General features: G+C 38.8%; 2 protein-coding genes across 4 annotated transcripts in view; one reads left to right on the top strand and one right to left on the bottom strand.

Moving 5' to 3' along the window:
* The window catches only part of LOC116692265 (probable pleckstrin homology domain-containing family N member 1), a 26,635-nt gene extending 19,324 nt beyond the window's left edge, over positions 1-7,311 (top strand). For both annotated transcript variants that reach the window (XM_032520422.1, XM_032520421.1), the window contains 7 exons: positions 3,412-3,499; positions 3,592-3,728; positions 3,835-3,981; positions 4,836-4,922; positions 5,201-5,276; positions 5,394-5,470; positions 6,546-7,311. In XM_032520422.1, coding sequence (XP_032376313.1) covers positions 3,412-3,499; positions 3,592-3,728; positions 3,835-3,981; positions 4,836-4,922; positions 5,201-5,276; positions 5,394-5,470; positions 6,546-6,677 — 744 coding nt within the window. In that variant the 3' untranslated portion in view covers positions 6,678-7,311. The remainder of the gene's footprint in view (positions 1-3,411; positions 3,500-3,591; positions 3,729-3,834; positions 3,982-4,835; positions 4,923-5,200; positions 5,277-5,393; positions 5,471-6,545) is intronic.
* Positions 6,994-18,343, bottom strand: part of arhgef19 (Rho guanine nucleotide exchange factor (GEF) 19) — a 22,967-nt gene continuing 11,617 nt past the window's right edge. The window contains exons 2-16 of one of the 2 annotated variants that reach the window (XM_032520411.1): positions 14,402-15,095; positions 13,785-14,291; positions 12,473-12,605; positions 12,301-12,386; positions 11,947-12,203; positions 11,697-11,857; positions 11,429-11,581; positions 10,983-11,112; positions 10,723-10,797; positions 10,536-10,625; positions 10,276-10,439; positions 9,858-10,016; positions 9,681-9,760; positions 9,499-9,603; positions 6,994-9,340 (exon numbers count right to left, since the gene is read on the bottom strand). In XM_032520411.1, coding sequence (XP_032376302.1) covers positions 9,186-9,340; positions 9,499-9,603; positions 9,681-9,760; positions 9,858-10,016; positions 10,276-10,439; positions 10,536-10,625; positions 10,723-10,797; positions 10,983-11,112; positions 11,429-11,581; positions 11,697-11,857; positions 11,947-12,203; positions 12,301-12,386; positions 12,473-12,605; positions 13,785-14,291; positions 14,402-15,074 — 2,928 coding nt within the window. In that variant the 5' untranslated portion in view covers positions 15,075-15,095 and the 3' untranslated portion in view covers positions 6,994-9,185. Of the gene's footprint in view, positions 9,341-9,498; positions 9,604-9,680; positions 9,761-9,857; positions 10,017-10,275; positions 10,440-10,535; positions 10,626-10,722; positions 10,798-10,982; positions 11,113-11,428; positions 11,582-11,696; positions 11,858-11,946; positions 12,204-12,300; positions 12,387-12,472; positions 12,607-13,784; positions 14,292-14,401; positions 15,096-18,343 lie in introns of both variants that reach the window. The other variant, XM_032520412.1, reaches the window with a different exon arrangement.

Raw genomic sequence — 18,343 nt, 5'->3', positions numbered from 1 at the left:
TCGAAAAAAGTCTCAGTACAGTGTGTCAAAAAAGTGATAAAAAAGTCATAGTATAGCATGTCGATAATAGTCATAGTATTTTATTTTTTCAAAAAGTCCTAAAAGGTTATCGTATAGTATGTCAAAAAAAGTCTCAAAGAACATGCAAACTCCACACAAAATGGCACTGCCCCGACTGGGACTAAGTGTGACAGTCTTTAATACTTGGTGCTGCACTAACCTCTGAGCCACTGTGACAACATTTACATTCAAAACAGTCATAGTATAGTATGTCTAAAACAGTGATTTAAAAACAGTCTCAGTATGTCCACAATAGTCACAGAGAAAAGTGATACAACATTCCTTGTACATCATGTGACAAATGGTGAAAGTCTATTATGTCAAACATAAAGTCATAAAATGTCCTAGTAAAGTATGTTGAAAAATGTCATAGTATATAGTATGTCGAAAAAAGTGATAAAAAGGTCATAGTATGTTTAAAAAATAAAAAGTGATAAAGTCATAGTCATCACAAACAGTCATAATATAGTATGTTGAAAAAAGTGATTTAAAAAAAATCATAGTATGGTCATATCAAAAAATGAAATTTGATATCATGTTGACAAAAGTCATAGTATAGTATGTTGAAAAAAGTGATAAAAAGTCCTTGTATATAATGTCAAAAATAGTCAAATTAGATTGTGTTGAAAACAAGTGATAAAATAATTGTATAGTACATTGACAAATGTCATGGTACTGTATGTTAAAAAAGAAAAAAAGCAATAGTGTGGTTTGTATGGACTGTTATGTCAAAAAAGCAATAAAATAATTGTATATTAAGTCGAAAAACCTGATAAAAAAGTCATACTATAGTATATCGAAAAAAGTCTCAGTACAGTGTGTCAAAAAAGTGATAAAAAAGTCATAGTCATCGCAAACTGTCATAGTATAGTATGTCGAAAAAAGTGATAAAAAAAAATCATAGTATGGTCATATCAAAAAATGTCATATTATATCATGTTGACAAAAGTCATAGTATAGTATGTTGAAAAAAGTGATAAAAAGTCCTTGTAGATTATGTTGAAAATAGTCATATAATATTATGTTGAAATAAGTGACAAAAAGTCATACTATAGTATATCGAAAAAAGTCATGTTACCTGGTGCATAGTAACCTAGTCATAGTAATTCTAAATAAAATGATGAAAAAGTCATAATGTAGTTTGTCAAAAAAAGTCATGTTACCTGGTACATAGTAACCTAGTCATAGTAATTCTAAATAAAATGATGAAAAAGTCATAATGTAGTTTGTCAAAAAAAGTCGTAGTACAATATGTTGAGAAAAGTGATACAAAATTCCTAGTATATTATGTTGAAAATAGTCAAAGTATATTATGTAAAAGTCATAAAAAAATCATATTATAGTATGTTGAAAAGAGTCATTTTAGAATGTCAAAAAAATTCATAGTATAGTATGTTGAAAAAATAAAAGTGATAAAGTCATAGTCATCACAAACTGTCATAGTATAGTATGTTGAAAAAAGTGATTAAAAAAATCATAGTATGGTCATATCAAAAAATGTCATATTATACCATGTTGACAAAAAAAAGTGATAAAAAGTCCTTGTAGATTATGTCAAAAATAGTCAAATTATATTATGTTGAAAGAAGTCACAAAAAGTCATACTATAGTATATCGGAAAAAAAGTCATAGTACCAAGGTTCACAGGTTGTAATGCTTAAGTCATGGTATAGTAATTCTAAATAAATGTGAGGAAAAAGTCATAATGTAGTTTGTCAAAAAACGTCATAGTATAATATGTTGAGAAAAGTGATACAAAATTCCTAGTATATTATGTTGAAAATAATCAAAGTATATTATGTAAAAGTCATAAAAAAAATCGTAGTATAGTATGTTGAAAAGAGTCAGTTTAGCATGTCAAAAAAATTCATAGTATAGTATGTTGAAAAAAGTGACAAAAAGTAATTGTATATTATATTGAAAATAGTCATAGTATGAATTTAAAATGTCATGAAAAATAAACGTATAATATGTCAATAAGGTCATAGTATGGTATGTCAAAAAACGTCATAAAAAGATCATAGTATAGTATGTCAACATAGTATGCCATGTCAAAAAAATGCTAAAAAAACAGTATAGGATGTCGAAAAAAGTCATAGTGTAGTATATCAAAGAAAATCTGTGAGAACATGCAAACTTCACAGAAAAGTCATGCAATATACACCCATTATTAATGCAGAAAAAGCTTGAAAGAAGCACTGCATTTTAAAAGTGACGTGATAACTGTAAAAGATGTCAAAAAGCTGAATACTTTTCTAATAGCTAAAAGTTTTGTAAATAGGGTAAAGTTTGAATGACATCTCTAGGTGAAAGTATGCGGGAGAAGTAGCATTTCGAAGTTGAGGAAGCCTAAAGAGAATTTGAAGATTGCTCCATTGACATTTAAACGGAAAAAGAAAAAAGCTTAATATTCGAATTGGGTAACAATACTGTAAATGCTGCTGCATTCACACAATTAAATGTCAAACAGTGGCTAAGATTTTACCACACATAAAAGCAGCACTTGTTAAATATGTTTTATTTAACAACAGACCAAATGAGTATGTAAAAGTTGTCAATGTAGCGATGAACCAACAGAGAACAATCACCCAAATCTGCCGTTCCCCTTAGCGCTACAGAGCTTGTTTGTCTACAGAACTCTTATTGACTTAATTTCCAGCAGCGACAAGCAAGGCGAGGCAAGGCAAGGCAGCTTTATTTGAATAGCTCATTTCAGCAACAGGGCAATTCAAAGATCTTTACACAAAAAATACAAACGGATAAAACACATGAATACACAGTTTAAAATAAACATTAAGACACATAAAACACAAGAATAAAAGTTACAGTGCAGCATAATAAATTAAACATTAAAGAAATGAACAGTCATTTAAAGAGAGGCAACATCAAAAAGAAAGGTCTTCAGCCTTGATTTAAAAGAACTGAGAGTAGCAGCAGATCTGCAGGTTTCTGGGACTTTATTCCCGATATGAGGAGCATAGAAACTGAAGCACCTGTTTTCAAGGAAAAACCTTTAATAAACCCTTTGTCATTTACCTGCCCAGCACCAGACTGCAGACAGACAGTGACTAGCTGATGACCATAGTGGAGCATTTAGCAGCTAAATGTACATAAATATGTTTTTTTCTCAGGAGTTGCTGAAGGCATAAAATCAAACTAAAAGGTAAGGGAATAAGACAGGAGGACTCCAAATCTGCTGGATGTGTAAATAGACAACCACACATGAGCAATATCTTTTTAAGGTGACAATAATAATACAAATGCACAATAATCTTTTCAGATTGGAGGACGCTGAAGCACAATGACAGGCATTTTTCTTCTTCTTACACTTTGTGTTCTATTATTTCGCAGGGCATCCTTCCCCTTTCTGGACTTTCCTTTCAAATCGTCTCCTTGGACCCTGACACGTCACATTCACCACACATGTTTGAGATCAGCAGTGAGTCAGTGGAAATTTTCAAGTTCAGCTAAGACACACCACCACATTGTAAAGTACTGAGCCCGATTTATGTTGTTCCCTCTTTCATCCAGGTCCAATGGTGGACTCCAAGATCTTTATGTGTTCCAGTGCTGGAGAGTTACAGAAGTGGATGCAACACATAGAAGACAGAAGATACAAGTCACTGGCAAAACCCATTAGTCCTTCCCACTGTGCGCTCTCCTATCTTGTAATAACTAACTTACTGCTGTTCATCTGATTACAACTCTACATGAAGACGCAGCCTGGTTAAGTTGTAATTAACAAATTGATCACACACCATATTTCCCCCCTAGTTACCCTGTGATGAGCACTGGAAAAGAGAAGAACTGAAAAAGTACTTGTTGCAAGCTCCCATATGGCAGTGGGAGGGCTCGCCAATACAGCACATGGGTCAGCCGGGATACATATCTATCGTCCATGTCATCAACACACAGAGACAGGTAAGAAATACTCTTTCACACTTTATGTAAGAATCTGCAAATTAGCACAGATTACAAGAATTACTTATTGTCAGCATAAAGACTACTTACTTTTGGACCTGGCTGGCTTGACGCTAAATTTTAGACAGAGTGTGAACTCAGGTATAGTCAGAAAGAAAGTATGAGAAAAATGAAAAAGGTATTTTGAACATCAAAGCATGTAAACTTGTTCAAGTAGAATCCCAAACTACAAGTATGAATCTGATAATCAGCATACTATTGGACCTTTAAGCAAGTCAGGTATCATGTTAAATTTGACTTGCTGGCACACAAACTAGCATGTACTGTAGCAGCTGCTCTAAGTGATGGTGTCATTTCTTTAACACATTAACTGTGCTAGTATCTGAAATCAACATGGAAATGATTCTTTTATTTTAATAGATAACTTAAGTTAACTACAGCTAAGGTATTATTTGAGTAATTTTGCCATTTTCTTTATTGATTCTGATAACATTGTACATGGTAAGTGTAGTGTAAATAACGCTACAACAAAACCCAATAAAGCCAAATAATTTTGATTGTTTCTCGCCCCCTCTGACTTTATAGCAACATAGCCACGGAAGCATATCGCAGCAATTGACTCGGAGAGTACAATATAATTATTACTAATGGGAACAATGGACAAAATTAAGACAGTTGTGATAAACTTCAATTGTTCTTTAACAGCATACTTGTGCCACATGCAAATATGGTAAATATAAGTGTCCGTACTATATTGTAGAGAACATTATTTTAATTGTCACAGAAAATTGTCCCCTGTTTTGCAGCTAATGCAACAGTAACAGTGACATTGTTTGTTTACTTTGTTCTTTCAGGGACTCCAAGAAAGACTGATTGTTGTCTTTCCTCAAGACCTCCTGCTACTGTCAGTTGACAACAAGCGTCTGAATATAAGATATGAGGTAATGTAAAATGACTCTATGGGAAAAATCCATAATAATACCTCCTCAACCACTGTGGCATGAATATGTGTCTCGGTAATCTCAACACAGTGCTTGTTCTTTTGAGACACGAAATAAAGCATGGGTGGAACATTTTGTAACTCACACCTGCCGCCTACAACGTCATTCAATGCATTTCAGTTAGTAGCTTGTGAGGTTCTTCATGTACAATCATGATCATGTATGAAAAGTGAACATTTCTTAAAGCATTTCCTTCTCTTCTATGTCATCTCTAACAGGGCAGGTTGCCCCGACACAGCATCAAAGCAGTGGAGAGGTCAGCCCTGCCTGGGCGGCTGGAGTTTGAGCTGATAGGTACACTGTACACACATTCATTTTGAAACATTTTTAGCTAAATGTACAATTGAATTATAGCAAAACAAAGTGCAGCGAGGAATACAAGTATTTCATCCAAATGCTTTTGTGTTTTAGGTGATATGGTGGAGCCCCTGCGAGTCTCCTGTACCTGTCTGGAGGATTACCGGAACCTGATGTTCCAATTACAACAGGTTAGAACTGTGCTGTCTGATATCTTTGAAGGAATATAAAATGGATCAGAATAATGTTTTGGCCTTAAAACAATGAGCTAAAAGACCTAATGGAGCTGAGGGGAACGGCAGAGTTGGTAAATTCTTTGCGACTTTGTCACTACTTTGTCAAAGGAGCATTTAACAGCTCAAGCGCCAGATATTTCCCTCAGTTGGGTTAGTCCAAAACGAAGCGAGTGAATATTGGACATACATACGTACATTACTCCAAAGAAATGCTAATGCTGCTCTGTATCTTCAGGATGTACCAATTAAAGTATGTTATTCAGGTGAACTTAAAAAGTGATTGTAGGTTGGAGGTACAATAGATCGGTCATCCATTGAGGTTGGCTGTTAGATCCCTGGTTTCTCCTGTCTGCATGTTGGAGTGTCCTTGAGCAAGACACTGAACCCCAAGTTGCTCCTAATGGGAAGGCAAGCACCTTACATTACATCAGTGTGTTTGTGTGAATGGGTTAATGAGGAGGTAAGGTATGAAAGTGCTATATAAATGCATTTAGTGGACCGATGTTGGGTGTAGTTTCTTTGTTTGTATTGCCACCAGAGGTCCAAGCAATCAGTTAATGCAGGTTTAAGATTTAAGAACCCCTGTTTTAGCCCATTTACTACATACAGTGCCTTTCCATCACTGCTGACCATTTTTAATGCATGCTGCAGTGTTTTACAGTGCTGCATATCAACTTTCCTAGCTCCTGGTTTGGTTAAGTTTGGAATGAAAATCAACTTGTACAAACTTGTTTGAGATCAAAAGCATTCTAGTTTATTTTTTGTCAATTTTGGTCTGTGGGTGTTCTGTGCAAATGCAGCTGGAAGTACTGATCCTTTTGAAATTCCTCAGGGTTTTATAGGAAATACAACATGTTTTGGTCGACGGAAGATAACATTTTTTAACTTACAGCCAAGTTAAAGTCAAAGTTTTGTTGATTTGCACAAAAATAGAAATATATAACAGAAATATTCATGTCCCAAGGTGATGTTGAATACCTTTAAATGGGAAGCAACTTTGCATCAACAAGATTGTCTCTTTGACCTGCAGCCAGACAGAAGCAGCCACGTTACTGTGAGTCCCGCTGCACCTCCAATCATGCCAAAGCTGCAGAGGAGCAGGAAGGAGTCCCAGGAGCCAATAATAACAGCCGACCAATGTCACATCAATGGAGGCAGCTGACTCATCCAAAGGGGAAAAGCTTGACTGTAATGTATAAATATGAAAAAATGTGTAGATAGCATGTACATATTACTTTTATGTCTAATTGTGCCACAAAATAAACATAAGGAGGCTCTGAAATATTCTCCCCACATTGATTTATTTGGGGGATTTGACCCTCTGAGGGACTAAAAAAAGATACTAATAGTTTCCTTTCATGTGCGGACAAACAGAAACAGAGTCATGACCCAGTTTAAGGCCGCAACAAAGCTGAAGAAATGTTAGAGGTAGCGATTGTAGAGATGTTTGACTTGTTCCACAATAAACTGTTAAAACATAAAATGGAAGTATTTATTTCAGTGGTTAAACATTTACAGTGTGAGGAGATCCAGCAAACATCCAGTGTATTACAGTATTTATATTTTTTTGTAGTAACAGAAATGAAACTGAAAGGTTTACCGTTATGGAATGTAATATTTGTTGAATCTTTTGTTCATATAAATTACAGTCATAATAGTAAATGAACCATTTTCTTTATACATAAAGCCATCTACAGTGAAGTACATTTACATCAGAATCTCCTTAGAGAACAACCAGCTAGAGGAGTATAAATACACAAGTTGCAACAGCAACAGCTTAAATTACAACTAACAATGCAGATATAGAAAGAAGGGGTTATAAACATTTCATGTGCCACTGGAAGAGTTTACATATGCATGTTGATTATAGTGGTTTATTAACAACAGCTCAGTTACACTGTACTGTGGGTCATTTGGGGATTTTTACACGTAATGATGGGAACGCTGTGGACGTGGGCCTATGATTCAGTGATTAGTGTATGACTTTATTACTTGATCCTGTATGATTAGACTAATGCAACAATGTCTAGCTTTTATTTAACTGAGGCTAAAGTTTTAAAAGTAGATACATGTGAAGCTAAACTTCCACTTTTACCATACAACTGGTCAATGTAAATGGGTTCCAATGTGAATCTGGTATTGGTGTAAATTGGATGGGTTTTAAAGGACACTTATTTTTTTTAAATCTTTTTTTGTAACAAATGTCATGAAAGGAACAAAACCAACAATGTCTGACCAGCCTTCCCTGTGTGTGGAGCTTAGCCTCAAGCCCAGCTTGTTCCTACTTACAACAGAAAACTATAAAATTAGTCACAAATATATTGTTTCAATATTTAATAAAGGCTGAATCATTCCCTAAATCCGCTGGGCACTGTAGTTTTTAGCAAATGTTACTCAAACAGGAGTAAATAGTGCATTTGTTGGGGACTGTGTGTATATGTGTGCGCGTGTGCATGTGTGCATGTGTGTGTGTGTGTGTTCATAGTAATGAAGGAACATGTAACCCAGTGTAACAATGTTGCTCCATGGCACAGAGATCTATTAGGCTTTGGCCACAGATTTAGGATAAATTAATTGCTGGTTTTGGTCTGTTCAAGGGATTTGTTGACAATTATAAAAATATAGAATATGGTCTTCTTAATCCTTTAATCAGATTAGGGCACTAACAGAAAAAAGTATTGGTGTAGGGTGTGGCCATGTGAAGAGGATACTGTGTCCTTCATATATGTTACAGTAGTATTGTGAATTCATCTAACCACTGTTTGTCAGTTGCCTTGTCTGGACAACTATCATGCACTCCAAATTGTTACTACAGATTATACACAATGCGTTTAGGCAGGGTGTCCTCTTAAATAAAGGCAAGGATGTTTAAACAACGCACATCTTGACATGATCAATAAACGTTAGCACATTGACGCACTGCAGTGTATCAGAATCAGAAATTGGATGGAAAACACATCAGGCATTCATTTCTTCTCGTAACCACCACTGTACATTTTAGTTGAATAAGTGGACTACACAACATGGCAACTTCTCATCTGCCTTCTGACAGTAAAGCAGCGCTCAGTGTGAACAAAATCAAAAGAGAAAAGACCTCTGATGTGTCCTAACGCAGCTCAGAAGAAGGATCTGCCTTGAGCGCCTTTGTGATGTTGTAAAATTACATCAATGAATCTCTTGCACCTCATATAACTCCGTTGAGTTTTTTAAGACAGTTCTAAGAGGGCATTTGGCCACATGAGACAGAAAAAAATATAGTCACATTCTCCTCTGACAAGAACCAAGAAATATACACGTTTACCTTTGGATATGGTTACAATTACTACTTGTGCTAGTAAATGTGCATGTGTTTCTCAGAATTTAAAATGGTTATGGATTGCATTCACAGAAAGCATGCATGAAGTGATTGCTTCTGCAAAAAGTAACTTCAGTGTTACAAAAATGTTTGTCGACATCTTCAAATGTACAGGAGCATTAAAAGCTGTATGTATTAGCTAGCTTGCTAAAGGAAAATGCTCACACAGTCAAAAATCTTGTCTTGTTTTAGCACCTGCATACTATAATGTAGGTCCCACATGCATCTAAAATTAAATCAATGATCCAGAAGCTTAAAAATGCAACTTAGTAACAGAAATTCCCCTTTGATACACAATCAATTGCAGTAAAATGGTTAGTCTTCTCCCTCCAGTTTCCGCGTGACACATTTGATGCGGATATTTTCTCGGAGGTTGCGGAGGCGAGCGCTGCGACTTGTGATTTCCTCCACGTAGGTTTTGGGGAACCAGCCCCGTTCCCCGTCAGACAGTCTGATGCCTTCCACCCAGCCTGGTGAAAGACAACCTTAGACATCAAACAAACCACTACACATACGCTCGGACGGCCAGTGGGACACACAGACCTAACTTTTTATGTTATGCTAATGTAGGCGCAGGTTGAGGTTGGAATGCAGGTTATCTAAAAGAGGACTTTGTCCAAATTCTTACCATCACTTGTCATGGTCTTAGCGTGAAGAATGTCGGCCTTCTCCAGTGTTAACTCATCGTGCTCCTGGGCCTGATAGCTTTTGATGCACTGAACCTGGGATATATCTAAGAGGAAAAGACAAGAAAAGGATGAATGAAAAGATTCACACAGATTCATAGTTCACCAAAAGCTCTCTACTGACCATCATTCTCGCTGGCTTGCTCGATGTCCTCGCGAGGATCAGATGGAAACATGGCTGTGATCCATCTCTGCTTCCCGCTCCTGGATAGACACAAGAAAGGGCCGTTATAGCACCGTCGGCTAAAGCATCCAGTTTCAACAGAAGCTAAATTATTGTCGACAGAGTGTTGTTCCTCACTCAGTGTGTGACTTGAGCAGAATCTGGTGTTTGAGCTGCTGGCCTTCACACAGCTGCAAGTGGAAGATGAAGCCTGAGATGCCCTGCAGCTTCTGACTGAGGTCCTTCACTTTCAGCTGTCCTATCTTGGCGTGTACAAACACCATGAACTTCCACGTACTGAAATAAAAGATGTTTACTTATTAGTTTTTTACATTAGTAACCAGCTGGTCAATCTTTAAAGCCATGTGTGTGTAGAATCTGTATGTGGTTGTAGCATATGTCAAATTATTCGAATGGTGTAGATTTATGTTTGTAGAAAAAGGAGATAATCCTGGTGAAAACTGTTGCAGCCTACGTGTTGTTTACAGACTATTAATCTCAGAGGAGTGGTGTGTGCTGCTGTTTGCTACAGGTTTTTTCATTTTATGTCACTCACTCCTTCCTCCTGGACAGCAGGAGACAGTCGTTGAACAGGTGGAGGTACACCGGCTTAGTGGGCAACTTGAGCTTTGATCCGGAAATACTCATCGTCTGAGTGTCCACTTCCAGGAGTTCACCATGTTTTACCAACCAGCGGGACTGAGAGATCAGAGGAAAGATCTACAAAGAAAGGAAATAAGTTGTGAAATAGGAAACACTGAAACATGTTAACAAAGCAGATTTAAAAAAAAGATTATTTACAAAAAATTCAGTTACCTTTCCCTCAAATTTGATTTTCTTATTGAGGTGAATAAGTTCCTCCATCCTCTTCATTGACTGCACACTGGAGTTACATTCTTTGATGATCTAAGAAGACACATACCAACATGGTTATTACTGTTGTGCCTCAGCAGTGATAATACTGGTACTCATCCAACTGGCTATTACGGATGATAATCACCACCTTTTTTAGCTCATTGAAAGCTTTCGTGGCAGTGTCCTCATCTCGGGAGCCTGGTGTCGTCCTCTTTAAGATGTTCTGAAAAATAAAGATGTTTTTGAAGACAAGCCAAAAGAGTAAACAATACTCTTTTTATGCTCTGCTGGTGAAGGGAAAAAAACACCCTGCTGCTCAGCTGGTCCAAATATGAGCCCATTTACAGTTTCACATAATTGGGTTTCAAGTGTGAACATGAATTCTGCAGTGAATGTTTAATGGTGTACCTCCACCAGCATTTTTAGCCGAGTGATCCTCTGAAATGGGAGGATTAGAAAAGAGGTCAGAGGAAGTCTTTGGCAGATGGGGTCCTCCTCCAAACGAGCCAAGATGCCGGGGAAACGAGAGTTCTCCTGCCTGAGAGGACAAGGCGTGTTCATTTAGAAAAAAACACTTTAATGACTTTTAGTGAAAGTGTGTCTAAATTCCAGGGTGTTTTTTACCCTGAGAAAAAAATGCTCAGCTTCGTCTACTGTAGATGAACCTTCTGCAAGTTAAGTCATGCAGGTGTAAAATAACACCTGAACACCCTTAGAGGGAATTATGGACAGGAAACAATTGTATTTCATGCACTACAGCTGCAAGTGTGTGTAAAGAAATAGTGCCTTGATACATTTACATATATGTTTCAAACTGCTGATATGTTATACATGGGATGAAAGCAGAAACTCACAGCAAACGCTGGTAGGTCTGCTCCTGGTACGCCTGGTTGGTTACATAAGGTAAATAAACCCTTCGCAGAGCCGGGCAGTGTTCCAAAACGATGTCACACACATCAAAACGCAGAATGTCTTCCTCCAGCCTGTGCTCCAAGTCCTGAAGAAACCTACAGGCACCCAGTAAGCAGAACATCAACTCAGAGAAGGAGTCATGATAGCTGACATGTTAAAATAAAGATCTGAGATGAGCAGAAGAGGCTCATCAACCGCATGTTACGTCACCTCTCACTGACACCTTTGACTTCAGGCAGCTTGGAGAAGAGCCACTGCTTATCCTGAGCTCCGAGACACTCTGCAAGCTCCTGCGACAACATGAAGTGGTCCACTGCAATGGTCAAACTACGAATGTACGACGCCTCAGATGTCACCAGCTCAAACTTTGCCTGAGTTGAGGAAGACACAGTATGTCAGACACTTATCTACCGTACATGTACCAGCAAACAGCTGTGGTGGTCTGCAATGTCTCATCCACCTCTTGTAATTTCCGTTCCTCGTTGCTGAAGTTGTCGAGCTGGCCGCTGGTTCGAACATCGGGGATGTCCTGCCACAGTGCAAAAGCAGAGCCTCGCGATGAGCGAAAGGAGCTGGACGGAGACAGATTAGAAGGAGACGGGGTCCCGTCTGACCCCTCATCCCTGAGGCCCTCCTCCTCTGTGCCTGGCTCCTTCCCTTGCTGCCTCTGGATCTCTCTGTTGATGGCGACGTCGCTGTACTCCTGGTACAAAATCGCTGCAGGAAAGTGAAGAGGGATGTTACAGAAAAATCCAATCAAGTCTTGGTTTAATTACGTGTGTTAAAAAAAGACAAATTGTTCAGGGAAACTTACAACTAGGCAAAAACCGTGATAAGCGATTCGAACTAGCAACAGTTGGAAGCGTGCAGAAGTCCTCCTCTATGGATTTCTTTCGCATTCTGTGAAAGATAAAGTGAACTGACATCAATGCATGTTCTATAATTTTTGTGGTTCATGTGTGGAAATATTTCAAATCCGTATTTACCCGAGTTTTGTGCTCCACCGATGCAAAGGCATGCCATTGTCACTGCTGGGCAGAGTAGGTGCATGTCCTACAGGACTGTGGGGGGCGCTATCACTAGAGCCTCCTGAGCTGCGGTGCTTGGAGTTGGACTTATCTAAACAGATTGAAAATCAGAAGTTCTAGAGGTTAGGTCCAAGGTAGTCTATGTCCATGACGTTCCACCTTCAAGATTGTTCAAGTGCCGCCGGAAATTTCGCCTCTTGCATTCTTTGTGTTAGCATTTTCAACTCTGGTCGATTTATGAGGACTGTGGTTAACCTTAGATCTCTGCAGGGTAAATCAAGACAACTAGCTAGGCTATCTGTCCAATCTGAATAGTCTGTTCTGTCTCTTTGTGTGGCGCTTAGTGCCGCCCCAGATGATTGTGATGGGTCTAAAGAAATGCCAATAAATCAGAGCATGTTTCTCTCCCATCCTGGAATGCTGTGTGGACCAGCCAGACCCTCCTCCACAGCCTTGTGGAGGGAGGTCTGGCAATGCGAGACTATGTCCAGGGAAGAAGCAATAGACCTCATTTAATAAAGGTTCATAAAACAATACACACCGTTTTAAGCTTTCTAGGTGTCTAGGGACAACTTCTTCAAAGGTTAAACTCCAGTAACAGCTTCTTGACATAGCCAGCTGTTTAAGGCTGTATTTTCTTTTTTTTTATCACAGTTCACCTATTTGTTTCTTCTGGTTCTTTTTAATCTACCAAACATATAGACATTACCCAGTTACTTTGGGAGTAACATATATTTTAATATGTTTTCAGACACATAACCCTGTAACGAGTAATGAGAAGACAGGTGACAGGAGAGAAGGAGGGAAAGAGAGAGGAAGATGGCATGCAACAAAGGTCCAGAGCTGCACACATGGTGACTATAGAGTCAGCATCTTAAACCCCAAATAATTATTTTCATTTACAATTAATCTGTTAATAAAAAGAAAATTGTTTCAGCACTAGAGTAATAATTGAGAATTTGAGAATTCTAGAATTCCAATTTTTTTCCAATTTTTCACAAGTCTCTATCTTTATCCAACAGCGCAGATGGTCAAGGTTCGATATTGAGTGATGTGAACTGAAGTAGTTAACCGTTACACTTAGCACTTTCACAGCTTTTTTTCCCTTTCATTTGTCACCTATCTGCTTACATATTTTGCCTTTGTTCAAGGAGCAGGACAATGAACCTGACTTTGTGGTATTTATTTTTAATGGGTTTTTATATGCTCTTGGTTGTTTTCTGTAACATATAGGGTTAGGTTTATGGACTTGCTTTCAAAGAAATGTTACCATGATGTTTGTTGTCAGTGTTGGGGCTGAGGCTGTTGGAGCTCTGTCTGTCCCTGGAGGCTACCCGTGCAGACAGCGACTTCCCCAGCTTCAAGGTGAAGGAGCTCTTCCTCTGAGACAGCTGCAGTCTAGATATCAGTTCTGAAGCTGAGAAGCGCCGCCGTTCTTGATCCCCATGACGACCGACGCGCGACAAAAAGCTCCCCCCTGTGGCACTTGAAGTCTCTACACTCCCGCTGTCCTCCCCTACCCCTGGCATTGGGTCCTCTATTATCTGCAGTGGTTCTGCAGGAAGATTAAAAATATCATCGTGACCAAGGTTTGGCAAATCTGTAAGACCGTCTGTGGATGAGGGGCTTGAAAGGGCCTCCAGGGAAGATACTCCACTGAGGTCCTCCTCCAGGAAAGACGCAAAAGGTCCTGGGAAGATGTAGTCTGCGTCCAGGATTGGGCTGCTGAGAGATTCATCGCTCTGGCTGTCTGGGGAATAAACCTGCACCTTTCGCCCTGTAAACAAGAAAACAGCTTTATTAAATTAAGAGGAAGCATGTAAAAGCTTTTAAAGCCTGACTTGTTATGTCAACTTTGTCCATAGTGAAAAAAAGCTGCACACTCACGGATAGACTTCTCTTTCAGTGAACCCTGTGATGTCCTCCTCTGCAGCCGGCAGGAGTCTGGGCTCTGAAACCCAGGACCTGTAGGTGAGGAAGGGGAGCAATGTATCTGAGATTCCCAGGAGTCTCGGTTTGCGTATAGAGAGGACAGAGGGAACGGCAGAGGCAGGCTAAGAGCTGCATGATGAGGACGACATACTGTTGTGACAGCATGTGGTTTTTCAGTCCTGATAACATTATGGCCTTCAAGCTCACAGTCACCCGCAGGTGTATGAGAGTTCAAATTTAACAGGGCCACATGCTCATTGTCTGTCCTGTGACAGCTGTTCTGCATGTCATTCAGTTCATTTAGTGTGTGTCTGAAACCATTCAGGGGCAGGGAGTGTGTTGTGCGTTGTGCCTCTGGAATAACAGTTGGCCTCTGAGAGCCAAGGCTGTTAAGTTTAGGAGTTACTGGTGGTTGTAGTTCAATAAAAGCCAATGTTTCCTGCTGGCACACGGCAACGTGCTTGTGGTGGCACGGGTGCAGTAGAGGCCTGTCCTCCTGGGCCTCGCTCAGAGCCTGGGACTCTCCTGAGCAAGGGATCCACATGCTAGGACTCTCTCCTCGGCAGCGGAACGCGTGAAGGTGGGGTTGGAAATCAGGAAAAGGTGAGAATCCATACCCAGGAAGCATGGCTGAACAAACACATGGGAGCTGTGAAAAAAGAAAAGGAAAAAATAACTGTTGTTAACACGGGTGTCTGTAGTATTTTCTCAGGCCACTACTCCACATGATCTTTTTATCTAATCTTTTGACTTTATGGAAGTCTCATTCAAATGCAAATTTAGCAAATCAATGTCTTAGATGCTTATGCTACAAGGAACTGTATACAACTATCAGTGTTGAATCTTATGTTTCACTTCATAAAAAGGCAAGCGCCTCAACACTATTTTGTTTAGACCCTTCTCTTGACTTGGAAAAAACTGCAATACTCCACCCCAATAATCTCAAAATAATACTAATAATTGTATTGGTACAACATAATTCACCATTAAAACTAAAACAAGGAAAGCATAAAGAATGTAAGATGATGTACCCTAACCTTAACCCTAACATTCAACCTTAATACTACAGAGTAATTGTCATTATTTAGTGTCATTATTTTCATCACTTTACAAAATGTATTTTCTTTTTACAAAAGAAAAACAAATTCATGCTTCATTCAGAACATAACTTTACTTTAGTGGCACACTGCGGGCTTCATAGGAGATTATAAGAGGTTGGAGCAAAAACGTATCCAAATTAAAAATGAGTTGGGTCGATGGTGGGAACTATTGACATCAAGCAAAGAGGAGAAACCTGGAATAACCGAGACAAATAAACTAGTTATGTAAGTCTAAACCAGTACAGAGACAAACCACCTACCCAGCAACTAAATATGGTTGGCTAGACACACTTCACTTTTAGCCATGTGGCTCAGTGTTGCCAGAGTGTTACAACAACCGTAAGCAGCATTGTGTGCGTTTCATAAACCTATTCAGACAGTCTGTGGACGATTAGTTGATGGAGTTGGCGGAGAAATGAATTTATAAAATGACTTCTGTACTTTTTGGGGATTCATGAAGCCTCATTTTACCACACACACACAGACACACATACACACACAGACACAGACACACACACACACACACACACACACACACACAAACACACACTACACATACACACACACTCACTCACACACACACCATGATTAGTAAGATGGACCCTGAAACTATTGACGTGTGCAGGAAGTTTCCCGTCACACCACACACGCACCTGCATACACACACACACACCACACACACACACACACACACACACACACGCACCTGCCACACACACACACACACACCCACACACACCACGCACACACACTTAAGTTTAGTGTGTCTCTGAGCTATGTCTTCCTGCTCTGCTCTAATTAAAGACCTCTCACACACTACCTGTACTAACATCTAGACACACAAACACACACACACACCACAACACACACACACACACACACACACACACACACACACATGCTCCAAACAGAATACCACAACAGACAGACAGACAGAGGAAGAGAGCACATCCTCACCACTCTCACCTTTCACCTGAGATTTAAAGTCCCCCATCAGTCTGGTTGTAGGTTTGCCTTGCTGTCAGCCTACATTAGCTAGCAGACACATTTTTCTGATTGAATATTCACAGTGAGTGTCTGTTAAAACTCAGCAGCGGATCATAAAGTTAGCTTTCCTGACAGGCTGTTAAAACACACACTTGTGGAGCTCTCCTTACCCTCCTGCTTCCTGAACAGGTAATCCTCAACTCCTGAATTAAACACCAGATAAACAGGAACTTTACAGATGCTAACACACAACACATACGGTCTCAACTGCATCCACAGAGGGATGCAGAGGTTAGCTGGTTTTATATTTTTAATTTAGTCACATTTCTCAACAGTCCCAGGCCCAAATAATTTTGTATCATTCAAAGTACCTCATAACCAAAAGAGGTTACGGTACACAATTCTTCTATTTTTTGTTGATTATATTAAAAATTAATATTTCTGACCAAGCAGCTAAAACACTTAAAATTTCTTCTTCCAGGCCATTAGTTTAAACCTTTGTGTTTTCATTAAGGAAGTAGCTAGCTTAGCATTTAGCCTATCAATTAGTCTTGCCACAGTAACTACTTTCAGAGTAGTTTTCCTGCCGGAATCTCAGTTTACTGTATATCTCTTTTTTCTATTTGTTCAGAGGGTGCAGCCAAACACACTCCCACTCCCACACAGATAGCATACCTAGCAATAAGTTATCTTAGCAACTTTAGCTGAGAAAAGTAGCTATTGTGTCCCAAAGGCATACAGTTCATCAGAGATTGAAAGTTCATTCTTGACCTTGGATACAGTGGTTTATAAAACAGTCCCAGCACAAGTTCACTGAGCAGCTGTTAGGGAGTCATATCACGAGTTGTTGAGTTGTCATGGGATTGTAGACGTTCATATTTCTTTTTTCCTAGCACTTTAAAGTTCTCGTCCATGGTGCCTTAAGAATGTTTTGTCAAGAAAAAAATGGTTTTGACATTTTATTCAAATAGAAATGCGGCAATGATAAAGTGAGATTGGATTAATGCCATTTTTAAACTTCAAACTTCCCAAATAGTAAATAAAAAATAAAATATTTTAAAAATTAGGTTAATTTCTTTTTTCTAAATTGTTGCCAAAGCAGTCACTTAACTTTATTTATTTTTACCAGTCTCCCCTATTTTCCTCTTCGTATGTTGCATTATGGGACTTTTTTAGCCATCAAAACTACACTTAAAAATCAAGCACACTTCGGTATGACAGTTACATAATCTCAAAACGCAGAATTAGTACACTGTATAGTGTGCAATGTGGGGCACAGAGTCACATTGTGTGAATGTTAATTGTTAACTTTTTTTTATCTGTTTTATCTATTTGTACCACAACATGCACACACACTGCAGCCTCTTTGTCATGGATAATGCTAAGAAATCATACCCTCCAATAATGCCTTTGTATTTGTCATTTAGAGTTAAAGTATAATTCTGACACAAAGTAAATCTTTATGAGATACACATATTAAACATTAAAGTAGCATCACATTAAACTTTACACCTGTAATTTACATAAACAGAAGTGTCATTGAAGAGGACAAAGGCATTAATCAATGTGTTTCCTTGAAATATAACTTTGTTTACATTGTTTTTTTTCTGCTTGGAGAATCACAGACTGGAAATAATGTTTTACGTTCCCTTTTATCGAGCGCACATGTGCTGTATGCTGTGAATATGAGACTATAGTCAATGCTATCTCTCTCTCTCTGTTTCTCTCCAGCACTCACTCACATGTTTTGCATGCATGTATGCGCACACACACACACACACACACACACACACACACACACACACACACA

Source organism: Etheostoma spectabile, chromosome 7 (genome assembly GCF_008692095.1).
Source record: "Etheostoma spectabile isolate EspeVRDwgs_2016 chromosome 7, UIUC_Espe_1.0, whole genome shotgun sequence".
Classification (NCBI taxonomy): Eukaryota; Metazoa; Chordata; class Actinopteri; order Perciformes; family Percidae; genus Etheostoma; species Etheostoma spectabile.
Note: the sequence above shows the minus strand (reverse complement) of the source record. Positions and strands in the feature narration are given on the sequence as shown.